Raw genomic sequence first — 23,885 nt, forward strand, 5'->3', positions numbered from 1 at the left:
GAGATTATAAAAAATTGACAGTTGTTTATCATTTTGCTCAAGAGACTGGAGACATAAATAAGTGTATGTCTCACTTACCAGGAATTAGAAGCTGATTTTAGACTCAGTAGGCTTTTTGTACCTGAAAAGAGTTCAGTCTTTCTATATTGATGCTTAAGTATCAGCTAAGTTAAAAGCAATTTAGAAAACGTAAGCAATCTTCTTTGTTCTTGATATTAGGGTAATATGTCCTGACAGGCTTTGTGAGGAAAAACCTTATTAAATTGTTGCTTTTGTGTAAAAAGCTATGTTCATTAGAATTGTATTCATTAGAATTGTTTTTTACTATGTATCATTAGTTTATTACAAATTATTCTTTCAAATAGATGCCATGTGAATACCTCTCTCTGGATGCAATGGAAAAATGGATTATTTGTAAGTACAGCTTTAAGAGATTGTGCCTTTTTAGTTGTTTTACTTCTATAAAGTGCCTGTTAACTTTTCAGAATGCTGTATTAAAGCAGTTGTATTCTGTAGAATGTTGCTTGACTAGACCCTGTAGATCCTTTTATTTATACAATATACCATGCTTTTGTTTGTATTTAAAAAATTAGTTTATAGTATATATTACATTTGAATTTTGAGTTTCAGATTTTTTGTGACTGTACATTTGTTTTTGAGTTATGCTTATTAGTGATAATTTAGTGCCATTAATTAATTCATACCAATGACATTTTGGTTATTCATTGCTGTACTAGAAAATAAGGTGCATATACTGTCACGCTATCTAGAGTGGCTCACAACTGAGAGTGCCAGTCTCAGGTCAGACTGTCAGAAAACAGGCCTGATACCCCAAACTGGTGGTATATTTTATAATTAGATTTCGCCAAACCAGCAACAAACGTGAACTCCTTGAGCTCTATATCAGTCTTACCGTGGAGTCACAGATAGTCCCCTTAAGCTCTCCTGCTCATCTTGCCACCCAGACAAACTGGACTTAGTGATCACATAGTGATCACTTTATGGTCACATAAACTAAAAATCACATCACATCAGGTTACTTCCAATCCCAAAGGATCAATCACTTACCCCAGATCAGTTTGGTACTCTGGATGCCACATCAAAGACAATGCTGGCAGCCAGTTCTCTAGTAAACTAATTTAAGATTTATTAGCTAAGAAAAGAAAAGAGTTATTGGTAGTTTAAAGCAGGCAAAATACATTAACAGGTGAGACAAAGTTTGTAAATACAAAATGATAGCAGAGATGTAGTAATCTGCTAGTTTCCCAAAAGTCTTTTAGGGTTACCCAGAATAACTCTGGGGATCTTTGTCTTCTTGTCCAGATATTCTACTCTGTTAGAATCCAGAGATGAAGAATCATTCCTCTGAATCAGTATTTGTATTTTCTTTCCTCAGATAACACTCTCACAAGTGTTTTTACTCACTGACTGGCTCCTTGCTTTGGAATTAGTGTTTCCTGTTACAGCCATTAAGTCCTTCATTAACATTTCACAAGGTTTCTCTGAAGAGTAATTTTAGTTACAGGGTTATACATATATGGAAATGTTAGTAATAGCAAACAACAATCCTTCATTAGTTTGCATGAAGTTTACACATTAAGTACATTTTCATTTTAACACTAACACACACTTTTGATGTACGGTTAATTAGTTACATGGGTACACATATAGCAATCAACAGGGTATAGATAAGTGAAGACAATACCATTAGCATTTCTTTTGAACTAAACTAGTTACACAAGTGAATTGGCCTGATTACACTACAATACCTTTTGACACTCCTTTTATTTCTTTTAGCATATGCGTGAATTAGCCTGCAACCCTGTCCTGAGCTGGCAACTGGGTAGACCGTGTCACATATACAACTGTACATGAAATCAGTATATTAAAAACCATTGGTTTGGCAGTTGGCCACAGTAGTCCATTCAGTAGTTCAGGTTCTCATGTTGTCTTTGTATTTCTGCTCTGTGATATTTTTACATCCCTCTTGAATTTTCTTTTGAAGTTGGGTTTATTTTGTGCCATGGAATCCTGAATAGTGATGCTACAGCTTTGAACCTTTGGAAACTCGCTCTTCAAAGCAGTTCTTGCCTGTCTCTATTTCGAGATGAAGTTTTCCATATTCACAAAGCTGCAGAAGACTTGTTTGTGAACATAAGAGGGTATGGTATTTTCATGAATGTATTGTGTTAGCAAACTGTCTTCACTGCTGATAATGGAGTTAGAAATTGTTATTCTAGCCCTGTGCAGTTTCAGCATGAGAATTATATAACAGCTTTGATTAATGGTTTTAGAATATGGAAATACTGTTGGAGGGGAAGTAGGAGGTTAAATTCTCATGGCTTTTCATTATCACCATTAGGGTAAAAGAGTAACACATTTTTATGTCAGAACTTGTAAGTTTTCATGACTTGGACATGGTTGGAAGGTCTTGAAATAGAAACATTTTCCTTTTTTTCAGAATGTATTTTTCTAATCCCTCATTGTTTAGAATGTTACATGTATCTTAAGATCATGTTAATAGTACTGAGAATACAATGAAATGTAGAGATATTTTGTATAAAAAATTGGCACTTATTGAAAACATATTATATATACACTTTGATATTTTTGATATTTGATAATTTGTTCCATACGTTTTTTGCCATAGCTACTCATCTTTCAGAGGTATTAGAAAAGCAAAAACAAAACAAGCCTCTTCCCCACCCCCACCCCCCCTGTCCCCCAGCTGTGCTTTAGTTCCTAAATTGAGCACTTGTTTGTTGATTGCTTTTAGTCCTTGTACATATATCTCTAGAGAGCTGGATCAAAACTGCAAAGTGTGTTCCAGGGATTTTGTTTAAATGTACCATTGCTTGAACAGTTGGTTAGAAAATTATGCATCTACCTGTTAGATGAAAGTTCTGCATGCCGATTTTCAGTACATCTCTACCCCGATATAACACTGTCCTCGGGAGCCAAAAAATCTTGCCGTGTTATAGGTGAAACCGCGTTATATCAAACTTGCTTTGATCCGCTGGAGCCTGCAGTGCCCCCCCCCCCGAGCGCTGCTTTACCGCGTTATACCCGAATTCGTGTTATACTGGGTCGCGTTATATCGGGGTAGAGGTGTATTTGCAACGTTTAGTCTACGCTACAGCTCAGGTATAAGCTATGTTACTCAGAAGTGTGAATATGCCACCCCCCCTTAGTGATGTATGTTGCACTGACCGAGGTGCTGGCGTGGACAGTGCTATGTCGGTGGTGGGAAAGCTGCCCACGATATAGCTACTGATGCTTATAGGAGTAAGTCCACAGGAGAGCTCTCTCGTTTGCTTAGAGCATCTGCACTAGCATTGGTGCTGCTGTAAGCTCTGTAGTGTAGCCATAGCCTTAGCTTAAACCATAGTCTGATTCTTTTCAGTGCATGAACTGAAGGATTCTTATTCTGAGTATTGCCTTCTTTATTTTCATGTCAATTCAGAAATGATTTGGCAGCTGATCTGTCAAGCAGCAAGAGTTAATGTAACTGCATTCTGTGGGGTTTCAAAAGGTGTCAGAGGGTCATGATCACCGTGCCCTCTCCGTATTAATAAATGGGAGAGATTCTGGTGGTGGAGTGTGGGGAAGGGGTAGAGGAAGAGGAATCTTACTTATTTGAAAGCTACAGCTATCTGCAACAATTTTTGTAAGATCAACCACTAAAATATTGAAATTCAGTATTTCACAGTGAGGAAGGAAGCATCGCAATACATTTTAATGATTTTTAAAGGTCTGTCAAATCAAGGCTAAAAATATAAATATAAAATATGTAAAAACACAGGAAACTGAGATCTCAATCAAGGATGGGTGTTTCCTGTTACTGTCCAGTGGCTCATCTCATTAACCCCAGAGCAAGGTAGTCCTTATCCATGGGCTGTTCGCTAAAGGCAAATTCCTTTTGCTGTGGAACTACAGAAAGTATAGGGCCCTAGCTCTTGCTAAGGCTGTTACCAATACTTGTTGACATTTCACTGTTATTTCTCTCGCAGCTACAATAAACGGATTAATGACATAAGAGAGTGCAAAGAAGCCGCTGTATCACATGCGTAAGTATCTTATATAAAACCACAGCATACTGTGATTTTTTTAGACTTGAGTACTGCTTACTTTTGCAAAAAGCTTAAAACCAACAACAACGTTAACTGGAATTTTTTTATATCATGAGTGCATTTAAATGGAACTTTATACTGAGCTATCCTGTCGTACTAAGCTTATTGTTCTTGGCTTTGTTTTCTTTTTCCTGCTTGAGAGAGGTATCTTCTTGTGTACTGCTGTTTTAAAAACAAACAAACCAAACCCTTATTTGAACTAAGTCTTTGAATTGACATTTTTGTGCATGAAATTTTCCTAAATTCAGAATCAGTCATGAGAATTGAGTTTTTCACCTTCATATTAAGGCAGATCAAAATATATTTGTATTCACTATTTCATCAAGCTTCTTCAAGAGTAAAACTATTGTAAATAAAACATGGAACGTGAAGTTTTAATTTTTGAATAGTTGTAGCTGTGTAAACAATTAACAGTGGCACAGGAACACCACTATAGTTAAGGTTGTGTCATGACGTGTTCAAAGATGGACCTTTCTAAGTCCTTTAAAACTGACATGTTTAGTGGATTTCTGAGAAATGTGGTGTACCTCAGGAGGTGCAAGGTAAAATTTGTGATCCACATTTGGAGCCATTTGAGCCAGGAGTTCTGAAGATATAATTCCTGGAAACTATTAGCCATTTAAATTGGGGGGGGGGGGGCTAGCGCTGGAGATGTGATGTGGGTCTAAATAGTGTCAATCTGTAATGTTTTACCCAAGGTAGTGCATGACACCCATTCTATATTTGGGGGACCCAAATAGAAAATTGTATTTAAGAAAATTTATATTTTTTGTAACACACACCAATGCCAAAAAATAGCAAAAGGGTTTCCATTCCCACAATTTTATGTTTTAAATTCAACTTTGTAAGTGCTCTAAAATCCAAATGGCTACTCAGATTGCTGTGAAATTTGAAGTGCCTCATGGTGGCTCATGATAGTGTTAGTAATTCAAATTTGGGGTTATTTGACTGAGGGGTTCCAGAGTTACAGCTCCCCTCCGTCCCTCTCCCCCCAAAAGCATCAGGTGCCTTGTACTGTTAAAAAGAGAGAGATACTAATGACTGGATGAATCACAGACCTCTTGGTTGCTGTGATCTCACCCTTTAGTTAACACATCTAAAGATAAATTAATCACAAGCCCCCACCTGAGACAAAAGGATTTGGCTTCGAGTTACTGTAATTTGTGAGTCGTGGGTGGCAGTTTTGTTTTGGGGGGAATATAAGCAAAGTATTTGGGGGAAATATTATACCTGAATGCTTCCTGGGAGCAGAGAGGTGTTAGGAGGGTAGAGGTGTGGGGGAATATGGGGAGAGTGGCGTTGAGGTCATATGGAGAGGCAAATAAATGTGGTTCGATGGTAGTGGAGGTGAGAGAGGCTGGGGTGTTGGGAGACAGGTACAGCACCCCCTAGCTTGGCCAGGGTACCCCATCTTCCTGTACCCTCCAGCTGTCATTGCACTCCTACCTTCCTGCACTCCACAGCTAGTGCACCTATCTTTTGCACCCCCCCATATTAACAGTGCACCTCAACCCTCTGCCCCCCATCTGTGCCAGTGCACCCCAGCCTCCCACTCAGCTAGTGCATCATAACCTTCTGGTATCCCAATCATCCTTCATCCCCTCCCCCAGCTCTCCAGTGCACCCCAACCTGTTTGCACTGCATAGCTCTGCCTGAAGGAATTAGGAATTTTTAAGAACACTTTCGTAGATGTCCAAAAAGCCAGAATTCAGGAGGAAAGCCATATTGGTTAAAAAAAGTGGTTTAGAGCAGAAATGAAGGCAGCTATAAAACGTGTGTGTGTGTGTGAGAGAGAGAGAGAGAGATACACACACAGATGAAAGGTGAAGCTGATAGTAATGAATATAAATCAGACTGTAAGAACTTAGAAAATTGATAAGAGAAGCAAAGGAACACAAGGAGCAATCTGTGACCAGTTGAGTTAAGGACAAAAAGGAATTTTTTTTTTAAGTATATTAGGAACAAAAATAATCCTAACAATAGTATTGGTCCATTACTAGATAGAAATGGTAAAATTATTACTAATACTACAAAAAACACATGTTAAATATTTCTGTTCTGTATTTGGGGGGGGAGGTAGTATCATCATATAACTCTTTCCATTTCACTAGTATCTTAGGAGATTGTTAAACAGCATCTTCTAAAGTAGCATCAGCTGGTCTAGGCAACTTGCATCCAGTAGTTGTTGGTTTTTTTTTTTTTTTTTTTTTTTTTTTTTTTTTTTAAAGGCTGTCTGAGGAGCTCGCTGGACCGTTAATGTTGATTTTCATTAAGTCTTGGAGAACTGGGGATGTTTCAGAAGACTAGAAGAAAGCAATATTGTGCCAATATTTAAAAAGAGTAAATGGGATGACCTCTGTAATTGTATGCCTGTCAGCCTGACATTGATCCCAGGCAAGATAATGGAGTGGCTGATACAGGAGCTGATTAATAAATAATTAAGAGGGTAATATAATAAATGTCAGTCAGCTTGGACATACAGAAAATATATCCTGTCAAACTAACTTGATTTTTCTTTTAAAAAGAGATTTCAAGTTTGGTTGATAAGGTAATATACTTAGACTTCTGTAAGGCATTTGCCCTGGTACTGCTGTGACATTCCCCAGGGTACAATTCGGCCTGTTGAACCACTGTAGCCCCGAGTGCCTTTTACACTGCTTTGCTAGTGACAAGCAGCCTCTCAAGGCTCTGCTCGCACACAGTCCTTAGCATGGAAAGTCACTTCTAGCAGAGTTACATCAATGTTCTCCCAGCTACTCATGAACAAGGCAACATCCGCAAATACCCCAGTCTTGCACGCCAGGAATGTGTGTCTTGCACTGCTCAGTACCCCTCTACCCCCGAACAGAGTAAGCTCATTAAAAGTCCATCATTTCATTAAAGGGAATGATTATGCACTAGCCTTTTTAACCCAAGTAGAGATTCTCCAAACCCTTAAATCAAAACACACTAATTTAGATAAAAGAATAGAAGAAGTTTATTAACTAGAGAGAGATTTTAAGTGTTAAGTAGTAAAGGAATAAAAGTCAAATTGGTTACAAAAGATAAACGCGCGGGCTATTTCCTAAACTTTACTAATCTAAATAATAATTGAAAGCAAAAGGATTTCTCTCACCCAAAACTTTCAGCAGTCCATACTAACCGGAAAGCCTTCCAGTTAGGACCACTCCCCCTCCCCCCCCCCCCCCCAGCTCAATGTTGGTTCTTTGTCTTTCAAACAGTCTTGCTTCTGTGAGTAGAGAAGGAGAGGTAATGTATAGGTCTTATTTTATACCCTCCTCCTCTTTGAGGAATACTCCACGAAACCCTACAACCAAGGGCACCCCTCCTAAGAACAGAGCGGATGGGGGTCTCTGTGGGTCCATGTCCAGCCACAGATGGTCAGAGGCAGCCTGAGGACCCAGACAGTCACAGAACAGGTGTGGGGTACGTGTTGGGGGAGGGACAGGGTGCTGCCATTGGCTCATAGCCCAGAAGGGCAACAACAGAAGCCAATTGAGTAAAGCAGCACCCCAAGTGATTCTTTGAGCCTTCCACTCCTAGCTGTGCTTTGACCTTTTCTGCCTCCCAGTCTGCAGCTAAAATCTACCTCAAAATAACATTTCCATTTATCTGAACCCTGGGTTTGCCAAAATTTGATGTTCCCCACGGCCATCCAGATACATAGGAGCATATCATACTTAAGACCTGTACACCGGTTACCCTAATAGCCATCTACAGGTTTGACTTTTAATGGCGAATTAGACTTCTAAAAACTCAACTTTTTTTCCATTTTAGACCCAAAATACCTGAAAATAATTTCCCGCTACTTTTCCATTAAGCACAAAATTCAGGGGAGGTGTAAGACTTTATAAATAATACATCATCAAGGAAACCATGTCAGGTAGTTTATACCCCAAATTTAGGTTTATTTAACAAAAATAAATGTTCAAATTTTCAAGGGACAATTTTTTTAATTTATGCATTCCCCCAGCATTTTTTGAAATCTCCACAATGTAGCATTGTTATGCTTAATGCATGAGAACTCAAAGTAACTAGCTAGAAACCTAAGTGAAATACAAATTGAAAAGTGAGTTGTGAAGAGTAGATTATTAAACTTATTAGTGATTTCAAGTGTTAGTAATGGAGGTGAAATTTTTAGTCTGACCTGTGTTCTTCCAATTACTGAATTTTCTTTGAAGTTGGTGAAATATGAACTGTAAATATTAAGACCAAGACACTTAATTTAAAAATAAAAATCTTTCCCCAACCCATTTTTATAGTGACTCAGAGTACATATTGATGATTAATGAATTTCAATCTTTGTTTTTTTTAATACAGTGGATCAATGCATAGAGAAAGACGCAAGTTTTTACGGTCTGCACTAAAAGAACTAGCTACTGTCCTGTCCGATCAGCCAGGCTTGTTAGGTCCCAAGGTAATTGCAGTAGTTATTTTTGATGGGTATGTAGTCTATTACATTTTCTTTCAAACTTCTTACAGTAAGCTAATTTTTAACATGTCTTGGAAAAAATGCTACTTTAAAAAAAGGTAAAATCTATACATATAAGGTGTTTATTTTGGGAACTAATTCATATTTTTTCTTTTCCAGGCACTTTTTGTATTTATGGCATTATCCTTTGCTCGTGATGAAATTATTTGGCTTCTTCGTCATGCAGATAACATGCCTAAAAAGAGTGCAGATGACTTCATAGATAAGTAGGTTAACAATATTTAGTGTGGTACTTTAAATCTTTATGCAGAATTAACAGGGAAAATATATTTGAATGTAAGATGACCTGTGCAGGAATCATTGTGGGTGTATGCGTGAATTAGGGCTGTTCAGAAAAGTGGAAATTTCAACTTTTCATTGAAATACTAAAATCTGAAATTTTAGCCGAAAACTGGAACTTTTTGATGATAACTTAAAACTTTGTGCAGAAAGCTGACACTTTTCATGAAAAATTTAGTCAAAACCCCAATTTATCTTGGAAACAGTTCAGGTGGAAAAATTTTGACTAACCTTGGTTTGTGTAAACCAGCTGCTTATACTTTTTGTTGAAGCAATGTAACAGAAAATTATATAGATATAAATTAGTTTTAAACTTATCTTGCATTGTAAAATTCCTAATACCCCAATCCGATGGATAAGTTCAAGTGACTAGTGTTAAATCAGATAGCCCTAATCCAGTTGTACAAAGTGCCATATATAAACAAGCGAGGTGGCAGCGGGGAGACCTGGATAAAGAAATGATTCTGGTGGACTGTGGGGGAACAGCGCCAGCTCTCTTTAGTAGCCAATCCAGGAACTTCTCTCAGTCTTCAAGTGGACTAGCTACACCGTGAATCTCTTCTCCCATGAGAGTAAAAACTGAATGTTAAGTTCCTTGAAGGTCTGCTATCAGTAGAGCAAGCTAACTGTGAATCTTTCTGTGCTCTACAATTGGAATAGAAAACTGTGATTCAACCGGTGATCTATTCTCCATCCACTGGGGAGAGTCAGCTGATACATCCCATTCACTTGATTCCATAGGTTTTGAGAGAGAGAAAAAACTGGACAAAATCTGATCCTAATAACACCATGCTGGCACCCATTAGCTATTAATCCTAATATTTTTCCTTCAACAAATTTTATATGCTGACTCTGTGTAATACTAGAAAAACTACATGTAAAGGATTGGTTTATGAAAAGAAAACTCCTAACAATATTGGCTGTCTGATCTCTTCAATGCCAATACCAAGAAGGGTATCCACCTTAATTTTATTACCTTACTTAGGAGAAATTACCTTGGTGTGTACAACTTAATCCTGTGCTATCTGTGGTATGCAAAAACCCTTTGCACTCAGTGTTTGAGGAGCCATCAGAGGCCCTTCTGTGAATGTTAGCCACTGTGTGTGTCACCCTTCACTATGCAGGTCTGAGGCCTGTCATAAAGCCCTTGCTGGGTAATTCTTGTACGGAGATTAAATACAGTGCTGAATGGACTCAAGTTCCTTTTCTCAAATCTTTGTGTCCATTTATGTGTTTTAGGTAACCATTCATAGTGATCGTTACCTTAGAAAGGAGTGTGGGGAGTTTCCTAATGCTCCCTCAATAAGGTGGCTGTTGGATAATCCCTAACTTTATTTAAAGGCTGGACAGTAGGTTTCCTAGAACCAGAAAAATTACAATTAACATAGCTTGTGTTTATCTTACTCACATGTGCCATAACCTAGATTTAGTCTAGTTAAAATTCTAGTCTAGGACCTTAAAATTCTAGTTACTTCGCCGTCTGGCTTCTGCAGGTCAGAGTTTTTGTTCTATTCGGTAGCTCCAAGTGTGAGGGGAGGCCTTCATATCCTAGCAGAGTGGCTCTTCATATGTATTAAAGAAATATACTAAGCTCCTTTTGGGTGTCCAGACACCTTCCACCAGAACAATCACTGCCTTTTGGGTAGAACAGAAAATCTCTGTGGATTAAATCTACCAAGTAACTACCTGGCAATCAGTTCACAGCTTCATTTGAAATTATTAAGTGGATGTTTAGCACATTAACAGATACGGTTTTCAGACAATACTGGGAGCCATAGTCTAAGGCAGGTCTGCACAACATGTGGCCCGCGTGGGCTCACTGTGCGGCCTGTGGGGGGTGAGTAGGCAAGCGGCGGGTGAGGGAGGGGGGCTGAGTAGGTGAGCGGGTGGGGAGTGAGTAGGCGAGCCGGGGGGGGGGGGCTGAGGAGGAGGCAAGCGGACGAGCAGTGGGGGAGGGGGCAGGTGAGCCGCCGGTGGGGGGGCGGGCGCTGAGGAGGCGAGCGGCGAATTGGTGGCTGACCTGTTATACTGATCTGATCTGGCTCCCATCCCCTCTCCAAGGGTTGCAGCTGTCTGGAGGTGCCTGCCTTCCATGCCTACCTCATTCAGTCAACAGGGCAATTGATTACAAAGTGGGGGGAAGATCTTATTCTATTTCTAGCAAAAAGACATTTTTCTTTTACCTTAATTATACTACCTTAAGGGCCCGCTATAGCATATTACTGAGGTTCAATACTGCTGTTTCGGTGGGGCGGCGCTGGAGAAGAAGGGTTTGTTTCCGCAGGGCAGGCGGCATTGGGGGGGGAAGGGGGTGTGTTTCGGGGGGGAGGGGGGCTGGGTGACGGGGCGGGGGTTTGGCCGGGGGGGGGTTGGCCCTCAGCTGTTTTCTTTGGAGTAATATGACCCTCGCCGCTTTACGAGTTGTGCAGGCTAGGTCTAAGGCCAGGTCTGTGCTAAAAAATTAAGTCTATCCAGGTCCATCACTTGGGGAACGTTGAGTGACGGATAAGATCTAATTTTCCAGTGCTAGGTTGACAGAAGAATTTTTCCATTGACTTACCTACTGCCTTTTGGGGAGGTGAATTAACTACGCTCATGGGAGAACCCCTCCCGTCGCTGTAATGAGTCTATACTGAAGCGCTACAGTGCTGCATCTGCAGTGCTGCGACTGTGCTGTTGTAGTGTTTCAAGTGTAGACAGGCCTCAAGATGGTGCTGCTCCCTAGTTCTTTGTATAGTATCACGCGTGCTAGGCATACTAGCTAGGCATAGCCTGTTTCCAGACTAGTGAGCATCCAGCAGATAAGGAAACTTTTATCTTATCTTGTAAACGGATTTATTTTTTAGTAGGGAGAACTTCCAGTATGAAAGCCTCACCATTGTAATTACACCTCTACCTCGATATAACGCTGTCCTCGGGAGCCAAAAAATCTTACCTCGTTTTAGGTGAAACTGCATTATATCGAACTTGCTTTGATCCACCGGAGTGCGCAGCCCTGCCCTCCTGGAGCACTGCTTTACCATGTTATATCCGAATTCGTGTTATATCGGGTTGCGTTATATTGGGGTAGAGGTGTATTGTTTAAGTTATATTTCACAGAATTAATCAATTTGATTATAGATGATAGAAACATTTCAATTGGGTGCTGGTGGGAGAGGGAGGGCTTCTTTGGAGAATAGAGTTTGATCTAAAAGCATTCCTTTGGGGCCAGAGCTTCATGTTTTTTACCCTTTGGCCTCTTGGTGTCCCTCCTTACAGAAACTCAGATCTACAAGGTGAGACCAATAGTTTCTTGGTTTCCCCTGCTCACTGAAAGACTCTAGTAAAGTTTTTTAGAAGAAAACAGTGAAAGCTTAAAGCCAATAAACTATTCTAAATCCTTTATAAACAAGTGTTTCTAGTGGAAAGGGCTCTATCTTAACCTCTTTCAAGAGGGGTATGTTTTTGTATTTGTAAACTTTTCCTTTTTTTGCTTCCTAAGGCACATAGCTGAACTGATATTCTACATGGAAGAGCTCAGAGCTCATGTGCGAAAATATGGACCAGTGATGCAGAGATATTATGTGCAGTATCTCTCAGGTTTTGATGCTGTGGTCTTAAATGAACTTGTGCAGGTGAGAGGTTGTTTGTTCATTTGTTTTTATAAACATGTGCAGGTTTGCCAAAGAGCTTGTTTAGCTGTTGTCTCTGATGTGGTATTTAGAAATGCATCTCACTTTGTATAAAACTTCGCTGCATTTGAGCTGTTTAAATAATAAATATTGCAAAATAAAACAAACCAAATTTAGTTCATGGTTCAGCTTTGTGCTATAAAGATTGGACTTTGATTACCTTGTTAATGTAAAAAAATTTTTTTAATTATCTGTTGCATTTGTTGAAAAAAAAAATCTATATTCACCTAAAGGTACAAACTGAAATAGGTTAAGATTCCTGGCTGTGTTCTTTCACCAACTGTCTGGCAAGAACGCCTATAGCTTCAGAGTTGTAAAACTGTTGAACCACCTCACCAGTGCATAGTACATTCCTGCTTCTATCAGTGTGAAAAAGGAACTGACGGGATCTAGACTACGCAAATACTTTAGGTTTTTCAGCTGTATTTTCAGCATTTCTCAACAGTTCCCTTGACTGTTTTCCTCAGGAATAATATTCTTTTGTGCCTTATTGCTTCTGATCTCACTTGAAAATGTTTATATATATTTATTTGTCCACATAGAGCAATAAGGCTTGATGCCTCTAGTAGCACTAAGTTGCCTTTGATTAGATTGTGATAGTCTTTTTTTCTTTTGTGATATTTCTTCTTTATAAGATCTCTGGGAAGCAGAACAGTGCCCTCAATTGCTGCCCTGAGAGTAGTCATAAGATGTAGTTTATCAGCATAATGGAGACACCTTGGCCCATACTACTTCACAGACATGCTGAATAGGAGGGAGAGACTAACTGACTGGAGCCCTCTGGCATTCCTTGTAAGCCTGAATCCATCCATCCACCGATAGGTACCATAACTACGACAGCAACATTTTATGATCAGCAATATCAAAGACAGTTGACAGATATAATAAAATCTTTGTGGACTCTTGGTTCTTGTCCATTATCAGCAAGAAGCTTGCAAATTATGCTGGTGGAATCTCACTCACATGCCTACCACTAGATTGGCCAATGTGAAGGAAATCTGAGGACTGTAGGTATTGTCAGAAGTTGCTTTGCCACAATCTTCTCTATTCCTCTTCCCCTCACAAAAGAGATGAGATGATTAGGATTAGTGAGAGGTGTGTGTGGTGGTTGGTTTTTTTTGAGCAAGGGCCTGATGTTATGCTTTTGTATTAGCTTGAGGGTCATTTACAGCAGGGGGAAAGGGCTTCACAGTTGTTGTAAATATGGAAGCACTCATTATGAAGTGGAAAGCACATGCAGAGGGATTCAGCGCTTATGTCACTTATTTCAGAGTAACAGCCGTGTTAGTCTGTATCTGCAAAAAGAAGAACAGGAGTACTTGTGGCACCTTAGAGACTAACAAATTTATTAGAGCATAAGCTTTCGTGGACTACAGCCCACTTCTTATGCATCCGAAGAAGTGGGCTGTAGTCCACGAAAGCTTATGCTCTAATAAATTTGTTAGTCTCTAAGGTGCCACAAGTACTCCTGTTCTTCTTTATGTCACTTAGTTTCTCTAGTAATCCCTCTTCACAAAACCGTTCCCCAAAAGGATCTTGTATGTTCTTTGCACACTAACATATCCAATATTCTAAAATGCGGTTACAGTTCAAATCCTGGCCCCGTCTATATCAACAGCAAATCTCCGATTGACTTCAGTGGGTTCTGAGTGTCATACCAATGTTCTACTTCAGAGAGCAAGGAGAGACATTTTGTCTTCTGTGTTGGGAAATTTTAGGTGTGGAACTGCAGATGTCTCAAAAGAATTTTCTGACCGCAAAGGAGAATATGCTCACAAACTTCACTGATTCCTTCCCATCTCCAGGGGGTTGGTTGGGGCCACCTTCAATATATGGATCTTTTTGCAATACCTCTACCTACTAAGTTGCTGTTGTTTTTTTTAACACGAGAGACAACCCTGTAGTATGGAGATAACATTGGTATCCATGGATATCTTTGCTTTTTCATAGAGAAGGACTTTTACATACACCTCGCACGGTTTCATAGATAAGAAGCCTGGCCAATCTGGGTATAAATGTGTGTTCCAAGATGCTGATAATGCCTTACTATCTCAGAGAGATCTGTTTCTCATCCCCACTGGATGTGATAGTGCTCAGCCCGTTAGGTTGAAGGTTTCTCCACATTTGATATCATAGCACCTGGGCACATCATCTTCCAAGTCAAGTCCCTGTCTTCACTAGCTCCTGAAAGGGTAGAAACAAAGAGGTTCAGTGCTTCAAGGCAGGTGCCTCAAGTTCTCGCATCTGTTCAAAAGGAGTTTGTCAAAGTATATGTAACTGACTGGAGATGAGGTTCTTCACTAGTATCATATCTCTTGCCTGTAAGGACAAACCAGTAGGGTAGAGAATGCAGAGATATCACAAGAAAATTCCATTTATTTTGTCAGAGTAGCTATACCTAAAATACCAGTGTCCATGCCTGCAAACCAGAGTGGTAGAGCATGGATGGCTCAAAACTCTCAGATCAAAGAAGCTGCTGACTATATATATTATAGTGTGTGTTTATATTTGAAAAGTGACTTTCACTCATCGTTGCCAAGGGCATGGGGAGACTAAGCAACAGAACTCAGAATCAGACTTCACTATGTGATTCTTGAAGGCCAGGACCCTGTCTCTTTTGGATAGTATTAAATATGCTGATAATATTCAGCAAATGATATTTCCAAAGCAAAAGGCAAAGCAGACAAGTTTTGAGTTTATAGAAAATAACTTGCCAGGAATAAAATTGATATCGTGTGAAAATTGTTTTGTTTTTAAAGCTCAAAGAAATTGGAAATTAGTATGATTAATACAATATTAGCCAAATTATTTTCTTCACCTAGAGGATGACAAAGGTATGGAATGGTGATCTACTGTATTTAGACTATACTCTTGTGTGACCAGTAGATGGAGCTCACATTTTGCTAATCTGTCCTTCCGTCCACATGAGTGCATTCATTTCTTATTTAATTAGATTGTAGATTTATAATTAGGTTGAATGTGTTGTAAATTCTCTTTTAATTATTAAACCTTAATACTGTAAAACAATGAAAATAACTCTCCACAGTTGTTTACATTTTAATTTTTTATATATTGTGTTTAAAACTAAGTGAATACTTGGAGTTACTGATTTGGAATGATTTATTTGCTTCTAGCAATTAAATACCTGCTTTTTGCTGCTTATATATGTTCCACCTGTCATCAGATCATCCTTATCTATTATCTGGAAAAGTTATAACTGTAAAAGTTGTACTCTTATTTCTTCTCATCTACATGCTCCAGAGTGATAGTATAAATTAATTTTTTCTGAATTTGGCATCAGTGACCCCTGAGAGATTATTTCCTAGATGCAGTAAATGACATTTGAGCTCCTTATACAAATGTACATTAAGATGAACCATGAAATGAGGAAATGATCATAATAGTGGGTTGAGTCCTGGGGCTAACTACTTTTAGTCCTTGATCAATACCAGAAACACAGGGATAGGTTGAAGTGATTAAGTGGTGAGATCCAGTATCTTCTGAAACTCCAGGTCTGGGGGAAAACCCAAGAATATTGACCATAATCAGAATCCTATAAAATTACTGTTGTGGTTTAGTAGTCTTCTATTGCAGTATGGTCTTAGTGTTTACAACAACTGCTATCTCTGTGAAACAATACTTTTTTTATATTGTCTGAAAACTTCATATCTCATCTTCCAAATGGTATAAATCAGTGGTTTTTTTACCTTTTTTGTTTCCGGACTCCTACAAAATTTCAAATGGAGGTGTGAACCCCTTTGGAAATCTTAGATGTAGTTTGTGGACCCCCAGGTTGAAAACTACTGGTATAAATCATATATAACTGTCGGTTCATGAACTGTTAGATGTGGAAATCATAGTTGAAGTGGGATTTAATAGGAAGCAAGATGGTGAGCTAGTGTGATCATGTGTTTAATAGTCTGTCTTGCAGCTTGCATGGTCTAACTTTTGCATGCAGAGGTCAGGTGGCCATCTAGATCAGCAAAATACTAGGAACAGAAAAATGTGTAGTGACTATTGCATGAATGACTAGGCTGGAGAGTGTGGAGGCTTTATCTAGAATGCTCATAACAGTGCACTGTTTACTAAAGCATTAAATCCATTTACAGCTACATAGGGATTGTAATATTTTTTTCTCATCACTGTCTGAGGACAGCTTGGAAAAGTTTACTGGTTCCAGAACCACTTGCACCAGTCTCCTAAATGAAGGCTGCCTCTAAAGATATTGTTTTCTTGTTCTTAAAGTTAACTGTTTAAAAATAAGTTTTAAAAAAACCACTCTGCGTTTACTAAATTTGTGGATTTGATTATTCTTGATATTGTTTCTGTGAAGCAATTGATGTGTTTCCATTGTTGTTTTAGAATCTTTCAGTGTGCCCTGAAGATGAGTCAATCATCATGTCCTCCTTTGTAAACACTATGACTTCCCTGAGTGTGAAACAAGGTAAGTCTGTTCAGATGAAGAGCTCAAGCAAAAGTCAACTGAAGCTCAGTCTCTATTACCTGGAAGCTCAGGCTTTCTGGTGTTTTAGGATCAGAGATATTTTCTCTTAATCCCATTCTGTACGGTGGCTGCTTCTCTCCATTATGCTTCCTCCTGTTTGCTTCCTGTTGTCTTGTATAACCCCATCTGCTTGATACATCAGTGCACATTCAGCAAAGGGAAATTTACTGGAAGGAATCCTGCTCTCTGATTTTCAGAAATTAGTATTCAAGTAAGTTTCACATTGCTGTTGCTGACACATCTGTAAATAGGAAAGAGTGTACCTGGAATTTTAAGCATGAGTGAAACACTTATATCAGGCAAAATGCACTTTCATTGCTGCTGTACATACATTATGTCATGGTGTTCCACTGATTTCAGTGAACAGAATTTGGAATGCCGCAACATAGCATCAAAGTGATTTAAGTGAAAGAGGAGGAAGAAAAATGGTGGGATAATAGAGCATTGAAAGTATTAAAAATTACTTTGTCTTCTCTGTAAAATGCACAGTAGGCAGAACATCATCTTTATTGCCCAGTGGGCATGTCAGGGCAATGTCATGTGGTGGTATGTCAAATTTCATGTAGTCGTATGTCAAACTAGACTACAATAAATTCAATTTCTGATAGGCATGTTATTAACCTAAGGGACTCCTTCAGTTTAATCTTTAGTTACCATTGTCAGTGCACACAATCTAGGATAACAGTGTATTGTATTACCGCTTTTCTTACTCTGAGGGGACCAGAGTCCATTCCTTGAGGGGCAACTTCACCTGTTAGGCTGTGAGGAAGAGGTCTGCAAAGCAGATGTGTGGTCCTTACAATACATTTACCAGGCTTAGGTTAGACACGCAAGCCTTTGTAGCTGCAGCTTTGACAAAACTGTCATGGTTTTTCTTGTAGTAGTTCCACTTTTTCATTTAAAGTGAGTGTTATTCATAACTCATACAGATAAATGCTTTATCCACTCAAAGGTAATTTTATTCCCACGATCATATATGCTGGGTTGGAATAATTTTTAGTAAATTATCAAACCAAATCTAACCTTATTCTCCGAAATAAAGTGATCATTAAGAGCCCTGTTATTAAAATGGTCCTTAGAAAAATGTGATTGAATTTTTGTGTTCATATTTACTCTTTAAAGATTTTATTTTATAGTCTGTATTTTTTTCTGATGCAGTTGAAGATGGGGAGGTGTTCGACTTCAGAGGAATGAGATTAGATTGGTTTAGATTGCAGGTAAGTTTTAAATGTGTGTACATTTGCAGGTATGTTGTAAGGAATAATTTGTTTTTAAATTATTGCCTATTTAACTGTGTTTATCTTGCAAATGAGTGACGGATATTCAAAGGAGGACAACTTAATATACTGATACAAAATAAAATTTAAGTAGATAATCCATTCACATTTTATTTTTATTCTTTTTATATTTTCTGTGTATGTCTTTGTAAATACCTAATACAGTTAATACTGTTTAGAAATCAAATATACTGAACACAACACAGTACACTGACACCTGAATACACCACACAGTACACTGGTACTTGATTCAACCAAAGGAATTTATAGACTTTTTTTATAGTGTGAGAAAATACAATGTATTTCTGATAAAACTGTTGCTTTACATCAAATTATATTACACAGTGCTTCACAAATGGAATAAGCCTTTTCCAGGCAGGAAATTTCTACTCTAGCTTTGAATTTATCACAGATCAGAAAGAAAATTGTAGGGTTTTTAACTAAGAATTAAAAAAGAAATGTTCAAGTGTCTAAATACTTAATGCTATAGTGTGGTCACCTATATTAACAAGGTGCCAGTGTATATAACTGTATTATGTTCCATTGCATTGGTCATTGATTGCATTTGAAATAATCAGTATAAATGGCATATCTAGTATTGTCTTAGTGGTTTTCACATAAATGTCAGCACTGGAAATTCAACCCTGGATCTGAAAGTTGTGTTCTTTCTGGCTCTTGCATTATCACGGGTAATACAGATTCCTCAAGCTAAGTTCTGATCTTATTTACACTTGTACAATTTTTCTCTTACATGAGTCTGCACAGATGTAACTAATGGCAGAATTTAGCCCTGCCATTAGAACTTAGTGAACAATCTGTTGCTTGAACCAAAATAGAATACAGTGCTCTGAATCCCAGTGATATTGGCTCTGCAGTGTTAATAGGATTAAAAAGTAATTAAAACTTTTTTATATTTGTAGAGTAAGTAGATGCAATTCTGAACACACACAGTGAAGGAAATCTGTTGAATGACTGCTGTTTTTACAGTCACTTGCCAATGTATGGCTGTACTTTTCATTGTCTTTTATCGCACCCGTAATTGTAGTAGACCCCAAAGTACTTTTAAAAATGTAAATTGAAATAAAAATTTAGCATAGATAGAGCTTTCATTTCCCTGAAATGTGACATCTGTTTAAGCATCACATTACAATACTGCACAACCATTTAAGCAAGAAAGCAAAAAATACTGTGCACTGTTGACATGGAAGAATATTTAGATAGGTAAAATTAAATTTGGCATAGACATGGGTTTTTAACAAAATCACTGTAGACTTCGAAATATTAAGAGAATAATATTCCAAACCTCCTGTTCTTGAGTGTTTTATAGCAAAATATTCAAGCAAGCTTTCCTGAGCAAAATTCCAGATTGTCAATTGGCAGGCCAATCATATTTCTGGGAAAGTATTTTTAAGATACCATAAAGAGCCTGGTTTCCCTCAGCTATGCAAAGAAGCTGTAAAAACAGGATTGGAAAAACAGGATTTCCCTTTTCATGTAACTGTTTTTCACAAATAAAACACATGCTCAAAGACCTTTTTGGATTTGGACCCAGGAAATCTTTGGCTACACATGTAATGTGACTGAAATTCTTTAATTACCTTACTCACATGTAACATCTGCAACAGTAACAGAATAACACGTTTTTATTGGTAATTGCAGGGAGTTGCAGCAATATTTGTTTTAAAAAGAACTGGAAGGTCTCTTCAACAGAGAACATTAGTAGCCAAAACTGAGGTAGTAGATCCTCAAATGAACTATCTTTGTTGTGATAGAAATAAGAAAACGTCTATTTAAAAAAATATTTAACTTTCAACAAAAACTGGTTAGGGGGGGGGGGAGAATCTAGATATCGTTATTAGTTACAATTAAGCATAAATCTGAACACTATTACATATCAGACTCTTATCCTGTAGCGCATTAAATGGAAGGGTACAATTTTTTTTTAAATATAAATGGAAGCTAATATAAGTCGCAATAACTTGTCAGCCATTGATGACAAATAGTTCTTGCCTTGCATTTTTTCAGCACTTCTCTGTAAATACATGAATTTCATACAGGCATACTGTAATTCCTGCTTTGTAACTCACTCTTTGCTGATATGAAAAAAAGAGAATAACTATAACATTGTCTGTGCTAAAGGGGGCACTGGCAACTTGAAATCTAGTAATTTCTAGTAAAAAAAAGTTAGGTTGTTACTACACTTGTTCCTGAATTTCCTTGTCAATTTTTATTTAATAATTTTTCTACATTTTACAGTGTCTGTCTCTCCAATTGCTGTGTGAAAATACATACAAACATACAGCTTATGATTCAAAAAGTGCTGTGGGCTGCACAAACTAAACAAACTGAAAAATAAAGCAAGTTAATGTTTCTCTCATCTTAGTTATAGTAATCATTGTGTACTTTATAACAATAGCAAAAACAAAGCAGGATTTACCATTTCTTATTTTACTGTACTAAGATTAGACTACATTAATAGAGTTAAAATGGAAAGCAGAAAAGAGTGATTCAAGAGATTTTGTTGGGTATGGTGATTAGATAGGCAGATTTTTCCTAAAGCTACTACATATCAAATTTTCCATAAAACATCTAAGTTGAAATCTTGGCCCCACTGAACTTCGTGGGAGTTCTGCCATTGACTTCAATAGAGTTGGACTATCGCTACTAGCATGTTAAAAAGGACAGGACATGACATTTGTCAAAGCTTTAAAACCTTTTTTTTAAAACTCTGATTATAGCTACCACTTAGAAGCACAAAACTGAAGTATTTTTTGCCACCCATTTGTTTTCCATCCATCAGTCACTGATATGTTGTTAGAAGACTGTTCATGAGTAGTATATCTTTTTAATTTTAAGAAGTGAATTGAAGCATTTGTTTAAAAACTATATATCCAGAATTAGATAGACACAACAAAGAAATGCAGGAAAAATTATCGAGTTAAATTTTGGGTAAATTAGCCTTGTCTTGGCCCGCCTATGTTTTTTTTAAAATGGGAAATTTACAGTAGAATCCTAATTGGGATTTAAAACTGTAAGATTTATTTAATAGCTAGAGATACAGGAGAGGATGATTGTCTCCCACCCTCTTCAGTCTTTGCAGAGTCAAGCTGCTTTTTTGCTTCTTCAAAGCTGTTCATGCCTCCACCCCCCTTACATATCTGCTTCCATCTCTTCCTACCTGCCCCTTCAAGCTTCTTGGCTGATTTCACATTGTTTCCTCACCTCACAGTACCACATGCACCTGGAGTGGCTTTGCAATAAAATGTATGGCTGGATTCTTTTGCTCTTTCAGAATCTTTGGAAACTCTTATGCCCTGAAGCGTTCTATGTTGTATTGTACTGTCGTATTCACTCCTGCCTTTAGATTGTAATTTCTTCAGGGCAGGTACTTCTATTCAGCACAGACGGATCTTGGTATTAATGCTTTGATCCACTGCTCCATTTCTAGCTCCTACCTCCACTTCTTGATTGAAGGAAGGACCTGCAGGTGATATGCTAATAACACCTAGAAAGAGCAGTGTTCCCGGAATTATCCAAACACTGTCCAAAGACTAAGCTGAGATATAGTTTTGGCTGAGATGTTCCCTCTTCTTCTTCTAATAAGCAGGCTTTCAAATGGGCATTGTTCAGATTCATATTACTTGCAAGAGATGGGTTTTGCAGAGCCTATCAGCCCAGGTAGCTGCTGGCTTATGCCCAGGCACTGAGAGCAGGAAGTGAGGTTGAGCCTTTCTGATTTTTTGAACATCTTCAGTCCGGGACTGCTGGCAGATTTGGGTCAAGCTGTTCCTCATATCTACTCCTCTCCCTATATCTGCAAGAGAACATGTATAGTTAGTAGGAGAGGTTCTTGGTCTGTCAAAGGCTCCTTGTTTCCCATTCTCAGCGTGGCTGGATGAACCAATCATGTCAGTCGCTGTAGGCGTGCATGTGCCTGAAGTGTGCGAAGTGGGCTTTTTTGAATTGCAGTGTCCAGCAGGGCTGTGCATGCAACCTGTGTCGTCTTGTGCAAAGGCATAAAGGGCAATTTGACTGCAACTCCTCCCTTAGTATCTTACCACCAGCGACAACGAGGCAAAACCCAGCAAGCATCTGACCTGCTACTCCTATGGAGCTTCAGACTCAGCAGTTTCCAAACTGTTTGTTTGGTGAAGCAAATTTATCTTAACCCTCCTTATTTTTGATTTGTAAATTTCCCCCTTTTCTCCCCCCCATCCCCTTCATTCAGTTTTCAGTATTTATAGCAGGGATAGATACCTTGGGCCTCCCACCATGCCTAGATTGCAAACTGTCAGGGTTTAAACCCTGCCCAACCCGGGCCGGACTCATCCCCCTGGTTAATGGCCGCAGTTGGCGATTTTTCTGGTTCACGGTGAATAAAAATTGATTATTTAAAAAAAATTAAATTGAATGTTTTTAAATTGTAAATTAAATACAGGTTTATTTTTAAAAATATACCATTTCAGATTTAATTTGAAATTGACAGCCTGTGTGAATTTACTATAATCTATTAAAATTATTTGAATTAAGAAAGAAATAACTATCAGGATTGTTTGCCAAATATAACTCTTTGGGAGCCACCATGCCTCATTCCATCAGGATAGGTCCAATATCACCTCAGACAAATGGGTGTTGGATGTTATCACCTGTAGTTATCCCATCCATTTGTACACCCTCCTGGCTACTCACCTCCCTTTCCGATCCCTCTTCAGGGACCTCTCTCACAAGCCTTAAAAAAAAAAAATGCAATACTTTGCAAACTCTTCTACAGCTCCTGTGTAGAATAATACAGGAGGAGAGGGTTTTATTCCCAGTAATTCCCTATTCCGAAGAAGAAAGGGAATCTTCGTCCTATCCTAGACTCAGAAGACTGAACAGATATATATGCCGCCTCAGATTCAGGATAGTAACACTTGCCTTCATCATTCTGTCCATGTCTACCCATACTTGGATGACTGGCTAATCAGAGGCAGATTATAGCAGGAGGCAGCAATGAACCTTGAATATGCTGTATCCCTGTACATCTGGCTGGGCCACCTAATAAGCTAGGAAAAAATCACTCATGCCATTGCTGATGTTAGTTAACAGGAGCCCGGATCAACTCCAGATCAGAAAAAAATATATCTGCCCTAGGCTAGGTTCCAGTCATTACAAGCACTCATATTCCAGTTCATATTGGAATGAACTACCATCAAAGTCTTATGTCCACTAGGAATTTACTGTGTGATAGCTAATGTACGTTAGTTATGCTATAACAGACACACACACTTTTTACTGCAAAAAAAAAAAAAGACAAAGCCTATCTTGAATCAACTGGCCATGCTATAGTCTCTCACCTATCCATGGGCGGAGATTGGGGGGGGGGCATAGAGGGGCATCCCCCCATACTGGATACGTCTCAGAGGTGACGCATGGGGTAGGAGGGGTGCCCAGATTTCTCCCATAGTCCTGCTTCCTCCTCATGGAGGACAGTTGAGGAGGCAGGGCAAGCAGTGACCAGGCATTCTGTGCTTCCTGGTCACTGTGCCCACG

General features: G+C 38.5%; 1 protein-coding gene across 5 annotated transcripts in view; it reads left to right on the forward strand.

Annotated features, from left to right (window-relative positions):
- Positions 1 to 23,885, forward strand: part of NCKAP1 (NCK associated protein 1) — a 105,093-nt gene that overhangs the window by 34,531 nt on the left and 46,677 nt on the right. For all 5 annotated transcript variants that reach the window (XM_054043347.1, XM_054043348.1, XM_054043349.1 and 2 more), the window contains 8 exons: positions 366 to 414; positions 2,006 to 2,162; positions 4,011 to 4,067; positions 8,451 to 8,547; positions 8,722 to 8,828; positions 12,383 to 12,515; positions 16,935 to 17,016; positions 18,235 to 18,293. In XM_054043347.1, the coding sequence (XP_053899322.1) occupies positions 366 to 414; positions 2,006 to 2,162; positions 4,011 to 4,067; positions 8,451 to 8,547; positions 8,722 to 8,828; positions 12,383 to 12,515; positions 16,935 to 17,016; positions 18,235 to 18,293 (741 nt within the window). The remainder of the gene's footprint in view (positions 1 to 365; positions 415 to 2,005; positions 2,163 to 4,010; positions 4,068 to 8,450; positions 8,548 to 8,721; positions 8,829 to 12,382; positions 12,516 to 16,934; positions 17,017 to 18,234; positions 18,294 to 23,885) is intronic.

This window comes from Malaclemys terrapin, chromosome 11 (assembly GCF_027887155.1).
Source record: "Malaclemys terrapin pileata isolate rMalTer1 chromosome 11, rMalTer1.hap1, whole genome shotgun sequence".
NCBI classification, from domain to species: domain Eukaryota; kingdom Metazoa; phylum Chordata; order Testudines; family Emydidae; genus Malaclemys; species Malaclemys terrapin.